The 16,981-nt window shown below is 52.6% G+C and overlaps 1 protein-coding gene across 1 annotated transcript; it reads right to left on the bottom strand.

Annotated features, from left to right (window-relative positions):
• Positions 1-3,221: 3,221 nt before the first annotated feature.
• Positions 3,222-12,564, bottom strand: PSMC4 (proteasome 26S subunit, ATPase 4). The gene is made up of 11 exons (XM_029925769.1): positions 12,458-12,564; positions 11,531-11,629; positions 11,195-11,381; positions 9,077-9,223; positions 8,876-8,985; positions 8,684-8,777; positions 4,368-4,535; positions 4,210-4,286; positions 3,899-4,067; positions 3,637-3,692; positions 3,222-3,457 (listed from the first exon to the last, which is right to left on the bottom strand). Exons 1-11 carry the CDS (start codon positions 12,491-12,493, stop codon positions 3,344-3,346), a joined length of 1,257 nt encoding a protein of 418 aa, XP_029781629.1. The 5' UTR covers positions 12,494-12,564; the 3' UTR covers positions 3,222-3,343.
• Positions 12,565-16,981: the final 4,417 nt, after the last annotated feature.

Raw genomic sequence — 16,981 nt, 5'->3', positions numbered from 1 at the left:
TTTTTTTTAAGGTTTATTCTTGTGAAAGAGACAGAGCATGAGCAGGGGAGGGGCAAAGAGAGAGGGAGACACCGAATCCAAACCAGGTTCCAGGCTCTGAGCTGTCAGCACAGAGCTCGATGTGGGCTTAAACCTACGAACCGTGAGATCGTGACCTAAGGTGAAGTTGGACACCCAGCTGACTGAGCCAGTCGGTGCCCCTGTGGTTTGTTTTTTTTTTACAACTAAAAATAAACAATATTTACGTGTATTGACATTTTTTTCTTCTCCCTGTCTTTGCAGAGTAGAGCGTAGAAAAGATACCTGTGCAGGGAAACGTTGGCTTTAAAATCTCTAGGGTGCCGGCATGGCTGGAGCGTCTGACTCTTGATTTCAGCTCAGGTCATGATGCCAGGGTCGTGGGATCGAGTCCCATGTGGGGCTCCACACTGACCGTGATCCTGCTGGAGTGTCTCTCTCTCCCTCAGACCCCCTGCCTCAAAAATAAAAAATAAAACCCCAAACCCTCCACTTCTGAGATGGAAGGGTGCCCAGGCTGTCCAGCCTTTCCCCCTCTTGACACAGTCGCATGTAAGTAAGGATGGAGAAAGCAGCCACCGGCGTCCAGGAGCCGTCTGCCCACTACAGGCGGGCATCGGTGGTATTGAGGGCTGTCCCCGCCCTCACAGCGAGGCCGCGTTACTCTCCTGTTGCACATAAACTGTCTCCTAGAACACCAACATCAAGGTCACTCTGAGACCATAATGAGAACAGGTGAAACAAGGCCACTACTTAATTTTGCCTAAGCAGGCACAAAACAACAAGGTCACAAAACAGACCAAACACCGCCTCTCCTGGCGAATGGGAGTGGCCGCTACTGCTCACCCCGACCGGCTTCAGCCTCCCGGGTCTGCCTTCATTGACGTCCCGCCCTAATAAAATTCCTCTTGCATCCTACCAGCCTCAAATCCGGAGCGAAGCCGGCTTCCTGAAGCCCTCCCCGAGGCTGTCACCCTCGTCCTGCGACACCGCACGGCTCCCTGTGGTGTGTGTTCTCCCTCGTAACGTGCTTAAACCACATCGTCCCTGGGGGTCTCTGGCAGGTCGGCACCCAGGCACCCTCTGTCGGTTTTTAAGTACCTAACTTAAAATGCTAAATATTGTAGAAAGTGTGTACAGAGCGTTCCCATGGTATCCTCACCCCGTATTTCCCTGTCTACTGCCAAGAGCCAACCACTTCCTATCCTCTTGTCTTTTGAAATTTACTTCCGTATTTCTAAATTACATGCTTTTGTAAAATCATTAGTTTTAGTATTAGCTGCTGCTGAGCGTGAGAGATGAGGACTTAGTGTCTGAACCGCTCATTCTGCTCTTTGCTCTCCCGCTGCCGTCTCTGCAGCAGGGGCCCTGCAGCTGCCTGCCCAGCTGGCCCTGAAGCCCGTCTTCCACGCGGCAGTCATTCTGTCATCCGCGCTCAGGCCCACCAGTCTGGGACCCGTGGCCCAGCCTTTCCTGGAACAAACCCCCAGCCGGGCTGGACGAGGGTCACAGGGCCTGGAAGAATAGCTTGTTCGTTTGCGGAGCGCCGGGGTCTGGGTGTACTTGGTGTATGAATTCGGATTCCTGTTTGGCCTTCCAGGTGGTCCCCGTTCCCAGCCCTCACCTTTGGGACGCGCACCTGTCGTCTCTGAAGTGGGCACATTTCTGCGCTCCGCTCCCTCACGCCCGCCGCCCGCAGCGCTCGCCTCTTTCAAAACCACGTTGCCGCCAGGTCCTCTCTCCTCCTGTGTCCTTGTGAATGTGCATCCTACTCTTATCGCCTCTTATTTTAGGGAGATTCCAGGGAGGAGGAAAGTTACCTTCCCCGCTGGACCTGCTGTGCTCTGCAGAGGACTCACCGCCCCGCACCGTCTCTTCAAGGACCTGTGACGACCGTTTCCTATCACGCCTCCAAATATATAGTGACGGTCATGGGTTTGCTCAAGAAATACTAAGTGAACATCTACCATGTGTAGGCACTGGACTTGAACTGTGATCCAGCCACAGTCCCTGATTACAGGCAGTCCCAGTCCGGAGGAGGGACAGGCAAGCACGTGAGTCTAAGGGGACATGCCGAGCAGAGCGAGAGGTGTTGAAACAGAGATCTCAGGAGACCGGAATTGGTCCAACCAAACACGTTTGTGCTCCAACAAGAGCATATGGAGAAGGGCCAGGGACACTCCTAACACCCAGGCATCCAGCCTCCTCACATCAGCCTCCATCCCTGCTCTGCAGGGCTGCCTCTCTGCTCTTGATACTCCCTCTGAGGGTGAGGAAGCAGCAATCATCAGACTCAAAATGATCTACCTACTCTAGGAAATGCAGGTGGGCTGGTGTGCAGAGGCTTTATTTTGTGACCAAGGGCTGTGGTCTGAGGTTCGGTTTCTATCCCTTTCCCCCCAATTTTTTAAAATGTTTATTTAACTTTTTAAATGCTTATTTTTGAGAAAGACAGAGCATAAGTGGAGGAGGGGCAGAGAGAGAGGGAGACACAAAATCTGAAGCAGGCTCCAGGCTCTAAGCTGTCAGCACAGAGCCCGACGCAGGACTCAAACCCATGAACTGTGAGATCATGACCTGAGCCAAAGTTGGATGCTCAACCGACTGAGCCACTCAGGCACCCCAATGTTTAATTTTGAAAGAGACAGAGGTGAGTGGGGGAGGGGCAGAGAGAGAGAAAGAGAGAGACAGAATCTGAAGCAGGCTCCAACTGTCAGCATAGAGCCAGATGTAGGGCTCAAACCCACCAATCTTGAGATCATGACCTAAGCTGAAGTCGGAGCCCTAACTGAGCCATCCAAGGTGTCTCCCCTTTCCTCAAATTTTTCTTTTTTTTTTACATTTATTTATTTCTGAGAGACAGAGCATGAGCAGGGGAGGGGCAGAGACAGATGGAGACACAGAATTCAAAGCAGGCTCCAGGCTCTGAGCTGTCAGCACAGAGCCTGATGTGGGGCTCGAACCCACGAACCGTGAAATCATGACCTGAGCCGAAGTCGGACACTTAACCGACTGAGCCACCCCGGCGCCCCATCCCCAAATTTCCAGTCATTTGGTTTGAATTCTTTGCTTCTGTCTCCAACTGTAACCCAGGCCAGGCACCTTACCCACGCATGTGTCAGGGGAGCAGGAGGGGACAGGACGTCTGTCCTATTCCAGGCCCAGTTTTCTCAAAAAGAGTTAAACTTTTAGGAAGAAATGAAACAGATTCGATATTGTATATTTACTGAGTAAACCAATCCCGGGTAAAGAAAAAAAGAACACTAGGTTTTGGGACAGAAGTCGGGGAGGTGAGAGAAGTCCCCGGCCTCTGTGGGGGGAGGGGTCACTTATAAAACTCATGCTCCTGCTCATCCTTCTTGATGACCGTCTTGTACGCTTTCTCGAAGTCCTTCGCCAGAACGATGTAGCGGTTCTCTCGGACTGCCAACATTCCACTCTGTGGAGGGAGGGATGGGAGTCAGAAATCTACTCCCCACCCCAGTGACGGTGGGGGCCGAGCAGGGCTGCAAGCCCGGGGGAGGCTCTGGGGTACACGAGGACTGTAGCAGAACAGCCTCAAAGAGGAAGGGTCCCCACACACGCCCTGCCAGGACCCAGGGCGACACGCTCGCTCACCTCCTGACAGATGGAGTTGATGTCGGCTCCTGAAATCTTATCTGGCCGGGCCACATCTGCAGCGGGCGAGTTAAGGCGACCACTCCCAGCAGGAGCGGGTGAATGCCTGCAGCCGCAGTCACCCTTGAGCGCTGTCACCGCCCCCTCCCCGGACCTTGGTCTCCCAACCTGTACAAGTCGGATCATAGAGAAGGCAGAAATGGAGATGAAGATCCGGTCCCCAACCCAGCCGAGACCGCCCCCTCATTCTAGAGCAGGATACAGTCTTCCAAGTCAACCTCCTCAGAGAGATTCATCTTGCTGGTGATAGTGGAGAAAATCAATCTCTTCTGGCGGCGGTCAGGGAGTGGAAATTCGATTTTTCGGTCAAGGCGTCCTGGCCGCAGCAGGGCAGGATCCAGAGTGTCTGCTCTGTTTGTGGCCATGATCACCTGGCGTTGAGGACAGGCCAGCTTAGTCCTCTGTCCCCACTACACCCTCCTTCCTGCCAGGAGACCTGCCCCCTCACATGCCAGCCACCACCCTTCCCCGATTCCCACACCGCACCCGCCTTGTCCATCCCGAACCCCGAACCTTGACATTAACGTTCTGGTCAAATCCATCCATCTGATTCAGCAGCTCCAGCAGGATTCTCTGCACCTCCCTGTCGGCTGGAGAGTGTGCCACCCGTCAGCCCAGGGCATCCCGGAAAGGGCAGCCCAGGACCCAGGCTCCGATTAGGCATCACTCACCTCCCGTCTGGGCATCAAATCGCTTGGTGGCAATGGCATCAATCTCATCGATGAAGATGATGGCAGGCGCGTTCTCCTTGGCCAGGCGGAACACGTCCCGGACCATGCGGGGGCCCTCGCCCAGGTACTTCTGTACGAACTCGGAGCCCACGACACGGATGAACGCAGCTGGCGGCAGAAGACGAGGTCAGATGAGGAAGGGCCTCCCACGGGGCCCGCAGCGCGTTACTGACACGAGAACGCCCTGCACGCAGCCCTTCCTGTGAACACTCACTCCCAAGCAGCCCCGTCAGCCTCTCGTGCCCCGGGGGGCTGGGTCCCAGATCCGACCTGGAGGACCAGCCGCCCGCTTGCACTCCACAGCAACCCAGCCCAAACATCATAAATCCTACCACAGATGAGTCGTTTTCTGGCCCAACATTTAAAGTCAGGGCATTCTAAAAATAAGAAGAAGAATGCACCTCTAGTTCAATGAGCCACACGGGGGAGAGCAAGAGACATTCGGGGAGTCCAAGATAGAAAACAATCTGGATCTCCAGAGTGTCGGGAAAGTCAGTAAGAGAATAAAGACAGGCTGTCCGCACACTAAGGCAGTGATCACGCTGCCTCCCCCAGAGCTCGGAGTTCCGTTTGGAGGGAAAAGGACCCACTTCCGAGTGTCCTGCAAGAACCTGGGACCGTGGGCACACGCTCTCATAGAAACAAGGGGCAAGGTGGCTGAAGACAGGGTTGTTCTGGGCCTCTCCCGTTTCAACTGCTTAAAGTGTAACCTATTTGTTAATGATTGCATGTGGCTTTGTGTCACCTGGAGCGGTTCTCAGGACCCTTCTTTCGCCACCACAGGGGAGGGGGACCCGCAGTCCCTGATCAGGCCTGGTGGCTTTATGTCCTACACCAGGAGTCGTGCAAGTGGTGGTCCTGATCACACCGCTTCTCTAATACACTGGCTGCTGGGCAACCGAAATATGGCTGGTCCAAAAGGACACACGCTGTGACCATGACATACTCAAAAGTCTTAGGTTTCCCAAGACTTAGTACAACAAAGTGTAAAGTATCTCAAGAAATGGCCACCAATAAGTGGCCAGATAAACACAACACGCTATATACATACAATGGAATATGATTCGGCCTTAAAAACGCATGATATTTTGACACCCACTCCAACATGATGAGTCTTGAAGATGACAGGCTAAGTGCAAAAGCAAGTCTTAAGAAGACAAATGGAGGATTTCTCTACTTAAGGGAGATAACCTATGAGAGCCAAATTCATAGTCACTAAGAATAGAGGTTACCAGGGGCTCGGCGGGCAAGGGAAGCATGGAGAAACAGGGTATTACTAATTAATGGGTATGCAGTTTTGGTTCAGGATGACAAGTTCTGGAAATGCACAGTGGTGGACGTCACACAACACACAATGCTCTCAACGCCACGGAATTATACACTTAAAAATTGGTTAGGGACCCCTGGGTGGCTGGGTCGGTTAAGCTTCTGACTTTGGCTCGTGTCATGATCTCAGTTTGTGATTTTGAGCCCCGTGTCGGGTTCTGTGCTGACAGCTCAGAGCCTGGAGTCTGCTTCAGATTCTGTGTGTCCCTCTCTCTCTGCCCCTCTCCAACTTGTGCGTTTATCTCCCTCTCTCTCAAATAAACCTTAACATTTTTTTAATTAGTTAAAATGATACATTTTATGTTACATGTATTTTTCTACAGTAAAAAGTTTACAGAAAAAAACCCTCAAACGTTCTATCTGCTACATGTTAAAACAATAGTATTTTGAGGGTACTGTTTAAATGAAATATATTAAGTTCACCTAATTCCTCTAACTTTCCCAGGTACCCCCTTACATGGGTACTCAGAATTCTTTTTTTTAATATTTACTTATTTTTGAGAGAGAGAGACAGAGTGTGAATGGGGAAGGGGCAGAAAGAGAGGGAGACACAGAATCCAAAGCAGGTTCCAGGTTCTGAGCTGTCAGCACAGAGCCTGATGCAGGGCTGGAACCCACGAACTCGGAGAACCTGAGCTCAATCTGAGCCAAAGTTGGACACACAACTGACTGAACCACCCAGTCGGGTGTCCCTATTTATTAATTTTTGAGAGAGTGAGTGCATGTGAGTGAGGAAAGGGCAGAGGGAGAGGGAGACAGAGAATCCCAAGTTCAATACGGGGTTCAAACTCACAAACCACAGATTCAAGACCTGAGCCGAAACCAAGAGCTGTATGCTTAACGGACTGAGCCCCCCAGGTGGCCCAAGTACCTAATTCTTAAATTGCAGATGTAGAGGGCGCCTGGGTGGTTCAGTCGGTTGGGTGTTCGACTTTGACTTAGGTCATGATCTTGCAGTTTAAGACAGGTTCAAGTCCCGCATCGGGCTCTGTGCTGACAGCTCAGAGCTCAGAGCCTGGAACCTGCTTCAGATTCTGTGTCTCCCTCTCTCTCTTCCCCTCCCCTGCTCATGCTCTGTCTCTCTCTCTCAGAAATAAATAAACATTAAACAAGATTTTTAAACTTACAGATGTAGCATGCATATATTTCTCTCAAAGCCTGCCTAAACCCACCGTGCTCTCAGTACAACGTGCCAACTCTCTGAAACTAGTGCTAAGACTCTATTCACACCCTTTATGACCTCCTCAGCCTCCCCTCCTAGGCCTGCACAGCCCACCTTCAGCCAGCCCTCCAACAAACATCCGCTGAACAACTCCCACAGTGCAGGTACCAGGCAGGCACTGGAAACGCAGAAAAACGCCAATGTGTAAGGTCCTTGTCTTCCTGGAGTTTGGTCATGGTCTACTCTTGATGCTAAATAATAAGTGCTCTCCTGTCCTTTGCACATATTCCCTGGGTCTCGGATGCCCTCTCCCACCCATGTGCCTGCCAGATCGCTATACCTCGTCCCTGTGGGAGCCCCTCCCCGAGAGGCCTGGGCAGCATGGGCCGGCGCGCCCTCCCTCGGGGCAATCCCGCTACCTTCCCAGCTTCTCCGGGGCATGTGCTACTCCGCCGCCTGTCCCCACTCCGCCTCCCCTCCCATTGTGAGCCCCTCCTCCACTCGCTTCAGCCGCGGGGGCCTCCCGGTTCCCCTGCCTCACCAGGCAGTCCGTCAGCCTGATACAGCTCCTGCCCAGGACAGCCCTGCGATCCGTTCCCTCGGGGCTTCTGGGTCTTTGGGAAAGGGCCGCCTCGTGGGAAGTCTCCCCTCACCGAGCCCCAGCTCTGGCAAAGAACGCTGCAGCCACTGTGACCCTGTCCCCTTGTCCTGCTTCCTCTCATCACCGTTCAGCACCACGGGATGTGTAATCTGTTCGCTTGTGAATCTGCTCAAGGGCTCCCCTCAGCTAAGGCACCGCCTCCACGGAGAAAGGAGGCTCCGCTCCGCCCGCTGCCAGGTCTCCTGCCCCTGGAACGCGGCGTGGCTCGCGTCAGGCGCTCAATAGGAGTTCTAAGCGTTTCTTTCTCTTTTTCCTCAGCTGTACTGGGAGATTCTCCAACACACGGGACATGTCTGAGTCAACGCGGCATCCGGGCTCCGGGCCTGGGAGAGCAGACGTCCGATGAACTGCTAAGCGAAGGCGTGACCGTGACAATGGCTATCAGTTACTGTCCACTCCCCACTGCCAGGTATGGTTCTAGACGCTTTATATTGATTCAATCTTCTGAATAACCCAGACGACTAGGAAACGGGCATCACAGAGGCTAACTTATCGAGCAGTTACATAAACTAACTTAAGAGGTGCCAGACTGCAAACCCCGTCAGCCCGGCCCAGAAAACGCTGCCTGACTACGGCCTCTTCAGGCCCCAGTTCACACACGGCACGATTTTAAGACGTGCCGAGCTCTATCTTTAGGCTTTACAAACAGTAATATAGTGACTTTTGGACGTTTTTGTCTGGAACTTACAATAAAAAATACATGAGGGGGAGCACCTGGGTGGCTCAGCAGGTTGAGCATCTGACTTCAGCTCAGGCCATGATCTCACACTCTGTGAGTTCAAGCCCCGCATCGGGCTCCGTGCTGTCAGCACAGAGCCTGCTTCAGATCCTCTGCTCCTCCCCTGCTTGCTCACACACAGTCTCTTAAAAATAAACACTAAAATATATACATATACACACGTATAAACCACGAGTGTGTGTGTGTGTGTGTGTGCGCACGTATACGCACAAGTTTCACAAAATCGGAGCTCTTACTTTGTGGGACGGACTCTGATGTTTTGTGTCATTTTCTGAAATGCTGGTTACAACCCATGAATTTGGAGAGCAGGGAGCACGGTCAGAAGAGCCCAGAAGGCCAGGGCTCTGGAGGAGTGCCGAGGGGCTCACCTGTCGTGTGATGAGCCACGGCCTTGGCCAGCATGGTCTTCCCGCAGCCAGGCGGCCCGTACATGAGGACGCCCCGGGGAGGGTCGATGCCGATCTGAAATGCAGAGGGGAGGGAGGCCGAGCTGCGGAGTCCCGTCACCAGCGCAAGACGCAGCACAGCCTCTCCCTTCCCTGCCCCTCCCGGCTCCGCACCTGCTTGTAGAGCTCAAAGTGCGTCAGCGGGAGCTCCACTGCCTCCCGCACCTCCTGCTTCTGGATGTCCATGCCCCCGATGTCTGCATACATCACGTCCGGCTTCTGGTCTGGTGGGAGAGCAGAGCCGGGGCTCCCCGCCTGGCCCCCACGGTCCCGTCAGGCGCCCCCCGCCCCCCGGCGCCGGGCTCCCTCCCCCACCTGAGGTGAGCATCATGATGCTGCTGTCGGCCTCAGGGGGCAGCACATCCACCAGGGCGTTGCTGTGCTTGTGCAGGGCCACCGAGGCGTTAGGCTTGAGCAGCTCGCGGTCAATGGTGCTCAGGATGCGCACGTAGTAGTTGGAGCCTTTGGGAGATAGGAAGCACGAGGGGAAAATGAGAAGTGCCACAACCTCAAAACTCGCTCCCCGTCCCTCCAAGTCTCATGGCCGTACCATCCAGGCCACCAGTATCTCTCACTCAGACCCCGACTCCCGGCCTCTGGCCTCCTCTGGTCCATCCCCACATTCACGACAACTTCCTTGTCCATCTACAGCCCTTCCTCTCTCTCAAGCTCTAGCCTGAAGTGACCAGCAGCCTCCCGGAATGCCTCCCCCTGCGTGACCCTAGGGTGTCTGCCACTCACTGTGTCCCAGTGTGTCCTCAGCATCTTCTCCCAGATTGTGCTGCTCTTTCCGTGTCTCTGTCTCAGGGTGGCTCGTGGTCCCGGTCACCAACCAGAGTCCCCAGCCTCATCCTGGACCTTTCTCCCCTTTTCTCCATTGCCCGGCCATCACTGTGACCTTCCTTCCAGCCTCCTGAACGTCTCCAACCAATCTCCTCCCCTCGCCTCAGACCCTGCCTGATTCAGCCCCCCACAACCTTCTAGGGCTCTGCGCCAGGCTTCTCCCTGCTCACCCAGCCTCGGGCTCCCCTCTCCCATCTACCTTCTCCTTCTACGGTGCTGATGGACACCCCTGTCTGGCATCAGTCTCTCTCCTGACCGTCAGACCTGGCTGCCTAGCAGCCTCCTGGACCCCTCCCTGCAGTGTCCTAGACTGCCTTCGTGGTCTCCCTCCAAACCTACTCCTTTGCCCATGCTGACATCTCAGGAAGAGCCCCACGGTCCCCCAAGTCCTACAGGTCAAAGACACAAGCCTCATCCTGGGTACCTCCCACCCTTCGCCACCTCACCGCCAGTCTATCAGTCCAATTCCAGGCCCACTCACCCACCTCTCCCCACCTTTACGAGAACATGGTTCGGTCCAAGGGAGGAGAGGCCAGAAGCGGAGGAAGATGGGTAACACACAGAGACAACCATCATTAAGGGCAGGGCCTGAGCCCATGTCAAGAACAGCAGCTACTGTATCCCGAGTCCTACCAGAGCCCAACCTCTTCCCACTTCACCCGTAGTCTCAAATGGCAGGTCCCAACCCAGTAACGGTCGTGAAATCAACTGAGAGGGTCACATCCAGAACACAGTTTGAAACAAAAGCAGGTTAGAAGAGAATGGAGGACATCAGAGTACACTGCACATAGTAAGGCTAAATACCGTTTGATGAAAGTTTCAGTATATGTGTAGTATATATATGTATACAGTTGACTCTTCAAAAATTTTTTTAATGTTTATTTATTTTTGAGAGAGAGAGGCAGAGAGAGAGGGAGACACAGAATCTGAAGCAGGCTCTAGGCTCTGCTGACAGCTCATGATGCAAGGCTCGAACTCATAATGGTGAGATCAGACCTGAGCCGAAGTCGGACACTTAACCAACTGAGCCACCCAGGGGCTGACTCTTGAACCATGCAGGGGTTAAGGGCACTGACTCCCTGTGCATTTGAAAAATCCACATATAACTTTTGACTTCCCCAAAAGTCAACTACTCATAGCCCGCTGTTGACCAGAAGTCTTACCAATACCTTAAACAGTCAATTAACACGTGTTTGGTATGTTTTACACATGATATACTGTATTTTTACTAGCAAAAAAAAAATACTAAGCAAACTATTAGATAAAGAAAATACATTTAGAGTACTACACTGCATTTACCCAAAAAATCCGCATCTTAGGAGACCCATCCAGTTCACACCCATGTTGTTCAAAAGTCAACTGCACACACACACACACACACACACACACACGCATACATACATGTAGAGAGAGATGGTAAAATAGATGCCTTTTTTTCATGTCAGAGTTTGAGAAACACCATTACACTGTCCTGCCTTGTCTGCTTTTCTAAGACCCTGGCGCACTTCCTGGTCCACGGCAGGAAACAGCTGACAGACGCCGGCCGAACAGAGAGTGGATGAGGGCCGCCCCCTGCCGCCAGCGCCGCACCTGTGGTGGAGCCCACGATGGCTGTATTCTGATCCACAGCCTCCAGAAACTGCCCAATGACCAGCGGGATGCTCTGGATCCGCTTCACCTCCTCCTGGGCGTGGAGGAACTCCTTCTTCAGGTTCTTCTGCTCGTCCTTGATGTACTCCTCCTGCACCTCCAGGAACTCCAGCTCCTGCTGCAGCTTCTGTGAGCGGAGGGGGAATCGTGGGGGTGGGGGGTGGCTCCAGGCCCCGCTGAGCCAGGGGACCGGGGAAGGTTGTGGGGTGGGGGTGGGGGTGGGGGGAGTATGGGATGCTGGGCCCCGTGCGGGGTCCGGCTTGGGGCTGAATGTACCTTGTAGCGGCTGTACAGGTCTTCCAGGTCCTCAGGCTCCGGCCCCAGGAAAGAAAGGCCAGTCTGGGGCCGAGACACAGACAGGGCTGGGATCTCATCCTAGAACAAAGGAGAACATTCAGGTTGGACGAAGAAGGTCCCCTCAAGAAAGAAAACAGCATCCTCCCCACTTCACCATGAACCGCTCAGCCCCTAACAGGCTCCTGACTTCTTACAGTCCCTCTAAATAGACCCTGCAAATCTCTCCGCCCCTAAAATAGGTTCCTGATGTCACCGAGCCCCTAAGAGGGCTCTTATGTCAACTGGCCTCCAAAACCTATTTTATTAACACGTGCCACTTGTAACATACCCCCAATGTCACCGGACTCCCAACTAGGGCCTAAATGTCACATCCACTCCTTACCAGCCCCCAATGCCCCTCAACTCCCCTTAACAGGCTCCTAATGTCACATGGCTAGCTCGATATAGGTTGTTAATGTCACCATGTCTTCAAGTATTCTTTTTATCATCCAGTTCCCTAGGAAGGCCCCAAACCACAGATTTTACTTAGCCTCCGAACATCAGTTAGCTCCCCAGCCCAACTTCGGACATCATTCGGCCCCCGGCCGCGTCCCATCTGTCACTCACACCCCGACACGCCTCGCTAGGCCATCGGTCACTAAGCACTCCTTGCTAGTCCTCGAAATCGTTCCGTGCCAAAGAACCTCCAATGTCACTCATTCCTGTAGCCGCGCTTTCTCCGCCTTACTGCCCTCCTAACAACATTCAGTCACCGAGCCAGGCCTCGGGACGGCACAGCCATAGACAGAGCTCTCCACCCTTCGGTGGCTCCCGAATCACCCAGACCCGGGCCGGAATTCCCGGAGCCACTCAGCACCCCACTCAGGTCGGCCTCACCCTCTCCCCGCGAGCCAGGCCCCACCAGACCTGAGCTTTCTCCACCAAGATGCCTATCTCCTCCATAGTGACCAAGCCGGCCTCTGTGGGGCCCAGTCAGATCGAGTCACCGCTTCCGCTGACGCTACCGGAAGAGCAGGGCCTCAGTGGACTCTGGGAAACGTAGTTTAAGACTTCGCTAGAGCGGGCTGGAAGGCCGCAAAGGATGGAGGGAAGGGAAGATTTCGTCCTGGGCTCCGCCCCCAAGGCATTCCCAGCGCGCTCTCGGGAAATCGAGTCGGGTGCTAACTTACTGAGCCACTCAGCCGAACTTGTGTAGCAATTTAAATTCCTTTGCTGCTTGGCATTTTTACCCCACATAACTTTCCTGCGAAGCAAATTGCAGAAACCAACTTTATATATATTAAAGAGCAATGTCAAATAAATCAATAATTACAGATACTTTGAATTTACAATCGGTGCTTAAGTGACGTTTGCATTAAATTGATTGCCAGTCCGTTTAAAATTCTCAAGAGGTTGTAATGGGACAACTTGATCACGAACCTCTCTCGTCACATAAATGATGACAACTTGTCTGGCAACACGGAACTCTGAGCAGCACCTCCTCTCACCTCTCGTCCCTCCTTTCAAGTTTCTCGGGACGGGGAGGGGGCGGGGAGGGCGGGGGGCGGTTTGAGGCGGTGCGCGTGCGCAGTAGCGCGTGGTGGCACCATCTCGCGCGGCTTTTGCGATGGGGTTTTCTCGCCAGCAGGCGGCGCTGCTTCATTGCTTTTTTATCAATCAAGGAACTCGCAAATCAGTCTGGGAGAGCTTGTGGGCCAAGAGCTCCTGGATCTCCTTTTGGTGACGGGACTGGAGATGCTTTGGGCGGGGTTCCCCAGAGGGGTTCCTTGAGGGCGTTTCAGTGTGAGCTGCGCCGGAGGATTTCCCCGCCCCCGCAGAGTGACCCCGCATTGGGATCCACCCTGGGAGTTGATGTGATGTGGGCCGGGAGCAAAAGGTGGAGAAAGAATTCTTGAGAAAAGCAGTGGTGCTTTATTTAAAGCCCAGGGCCAGGACCCGTGGGCAGGAAGAGCTGCACTTGTGTTTGTGAGAGGTGACTTTATGGTTTGGGGCGGGATGGTGGTGCCAAGGATAGAGTAAGTCGGTAAGGAATTTGGAAGTCAAGCGTTCAGGACCTTGAAGGGGCTAGCTGCTGCTAAAATAAAGGTTATTTACTACCGCCTAGTAAAACATCGGTTTTGAGGCACTCCAGTTGTACATCAGTGGGCCTTATAATCCGGAGGCTATTGCACGTAGTTCTTGGGGAGTGTTTAAAGCTATTAGGAAAAGTGACACTAACGAGGAAAACTGTAACAACAGCTTTGGTAAAGCGATAAAGGAAGTCCTTGAGAGAGCTGGAGGAGTGGTAGAATCTGCGAGCCTCAGGAATTCTGCCGGAGACTGCGAGCCTCCACAAAGTCTGGCCTTTGTTTCTTTTTCCTCCCTTGCTGGGCGAGGAGCCCCAAGCCCGCATCACCCTTAGCCAGGAATCAGGTAGCAACGACGCAGGCATCTGGTCTGGGGAAGATGAGACAGCAGTGCAGGGACTTGGGTCCCGTGGGACACTTGCAGACCGGGGTCAGCCGCTGTGCCTAAGTCCTGGGAGCCTCAACTCATTGAATCTGACCAGGTGTTAGGTTCCCTTTTACAGAGAAGCAGGCTCAGAGCTATGAAGCTGCTTGCCAGTCACAAGTGACCCCAGACCTGTCTGTCCCCAGACAGGGGATTCACACTGGCCTGTGGGGAGACACCGCTCAGTGTTGGTTAAGTCAATAGTTTTATCAAAGTATAAATACAGCGAAGTGTACAGATCATTAGTGTGCAGTTCAGTGACTTTCCACAAAGTGAGCACACCTTAGAACCAGTACTCAGATCAAGAGGCCAGACATTGGCCACCCCCAGGAGCCCCCCACATGCTCTCCTTCTGCCATCCTAACCCTTCTGAAAGTTATCCTTTACCCGATCCTAATAGTGCAGATCACTTCTGTTCAACCCCCGCAGTGCGTACTGCGCATTTGGCTTTAACATCATGTTTGTGACATAAATATTGCATGTGGGAGCGGTTCTTTCGTTTTCATTTCTGTCTGCTTTCTGGTGTGTGGATATGCCTAAAACTGGTATTTTCCAGCCTGGGGTTAACCTGGTGCCTCGTGCATTCCCTCCATGTCCTAAGCGGTGGAATTGCTGGCCAGAGGGCGAGCATGCGGCTGCCTCCCGTCAGCACGGTCAGGCTCGACCAACTCCTACTCTCATCCCTTTTGCACACACTTGATATTGTCTCTCTGAATTTTTTTGTTCCATTCTGGCGGGCTATGGATTGTCACACCAGGACATCATTTGTGCATTTCCCTTTAGCTGGGCAAGTTCCAAACTCTGAATCCTTACAGTACCTGCAGAAGTAGGTTTGCTTTTCCTCATTGTTCAGGTGAGGAAACTGAAGCTCAGACGGGAAAGTCACGCCCACTAAGTCACAAAGAGAATTAGTGGCTCGGGATCAATGCCAGCCCTGTACACGGGGAATTAGAAATCAATCAGATCTGGTCTCTGCCCTCCTTGTTTAAAGTCCCCCCTTTTTTTTTCTAGTTTTATTTATTTATCTTGGGAGGCAGGTGGAGGGGGAGCAGAGAGAGAGAGAGAGTCCTAAGCAGGCTCCACACTGTCAGTGCAGAGCCCGACGTGGGGCTCAGTCGCACAAACCATGAGGTCATGGCCTGGGCCGAAACCAAGAGACGGATGCTCGGCTCGTAGCAGGAGTCACGCCCAGAGAGTCGTGGCGCCGGGGCGTCTCTTCCCAGGAAGCACCTTTGTTCCCGTCAGCATGGCTTAGTTGGGTTCCTACCAAAGAAATAAGCCCTGAATGCCACGTGGCCTAGTTTTTTAAAATACATTTCCTATTTCTTTGTCTCCCGTATATGGTAACACAAACATGCAGTCTGATTAAGTGGTCTCGTGTTACAAGATCATGAGGGATGTTGTCACATGGTACAGCCAAGTTGCTTTGAGTTTGTTTTTTTTCTCTTTAGGGAGCGAACCCTTCCAGAAAATGATTGAGAAACCCAGGTGCTCCCCGCTCCGTCAGCGTTTTTATTCTAACACATAAAAGGAAACCAATGAGGACAACAAATCCTTTTTTCTCCGCATTGACAATTCATAGTTCTGTCTTTGGTGCCTCTGCACCCCCCCCCCCAATTTCTACTTGAATCTTGGAATCCATCACCTCAAACAGGATTCATCACCTCCTTCCTTTCCTCCTGTTCCCTATCCTCCGAGGTTCCAGATTTCAGACTCAAACCTATGTGATGAGAACCTTGCTTTCTTTCCCCCAAACCCTGCCAAACCATCCCGAACTCTCTCTGCCGTCTTTGACAACGAGAAATCGATGAACCCCTTCGGCATTTTTTATGGATGATAATTGTAAGTAACCATTTCGGGAACGCTGACCGTGTGCCTGGTGTTTGCTGAGCACTTTATCATATTATCTCTTTCCATCCTCATAACGACCTTACAAAACAGGTAGGAAAAGTAACCAACCAGCCTTTATACAGAATCTTTACCTCCTGCCAGGGAAGCGCAAGTGTTTTATACACACGATCTGATTGAATCTCACATTAGTGTGGGATTTGAAATGGGAACTGTTTTCTTACTTCCTACTTTCTCAGGTTCAACATAAGTTAGTAGGCTCAGAGAGGTGTGAAGTCAGTTGGCCAAGATCATGCAGCAAGTGGAGTATTCAAATCCAGGGCCTGGGCTCTTACCCTCATGTGGTAGCTACTACGTGATCTGGATTTGCAGATGACCTTCGACAAGTAAATTAGTCATTCTCAGGCAGAAGGACATTGAGTCATTTAGGGAGTTTTTTCAAGCTAGACTCACCTTTACCTTATTTAAATGTTATGATCCTTCCTCCTGTCTTCTAGTTACAGACCACCCATCTAGATAATCTAACAATGGGCAAACAGGAGCCAGGATCAGCCCAGTCTAGCTGACTGGAATTTCTTCCTCTTGGTTGAAGCCGAGGGCTTTCTTCTAGACTACACTGCCTTTTAACACAAGTCCTGAGCGCCTCTTGTGCTCAGGGAGGGTGTTCCCGGGCCTGGGTCTTCAGAGCCCTGCAGGTGGCTGGGTGAGTCCAGGAGCCGGCAGACAGGAAAGTACAGACAGCTAGAGAACCTGTTCCTGTTCCTCACGGACAGGGAGTGGCTGAACTCCAGCCATGTTAGCTTTGCCAAAATGTGGGCCCATGTTTGCCAGCTCTGATGTTTCCAGAGACATCAAGAATCCAGAATTTCAGGAGAAATCTCCTAATTTTTAAGTGTTGACGATAAATTCAAATACTTAAAAACACCACGCAGGGGGGGCTGGGTGGTTCAGTCGGTTGAGCAATGGACTGTTGCTCTTGGCTCAGGTCATGGTCTCATGATTCATGAGATGGAGTCCTGCACGGAGCGTCTCGCTCTCCCTCTCTCTCTGTTTCTCCCCAGCTTGCACTCTCTTTCTCTCAAAAGTGAATAA

This window comes from Suricata suricatta, chromosome 16 (genome assembly GCF_006229205.1).
Source record: "Suricata suricatta isolate VVHF042 chromosome 16, meerkat_22Aug2017_6uvM2_HiC, whole genome shotgun sequence".
Taxonomy (NCBI): Eukaryota; Metazoa; Chordata; class Mammalia; order Carnivora; family Herpestidae; genus Suricata; species Suricata suricatta.
The sequence above is the reverse complement of the archived record's forward strand: the minus strand, read 5'-3'. Positions and strand labels throughout refer to the sequence as shown.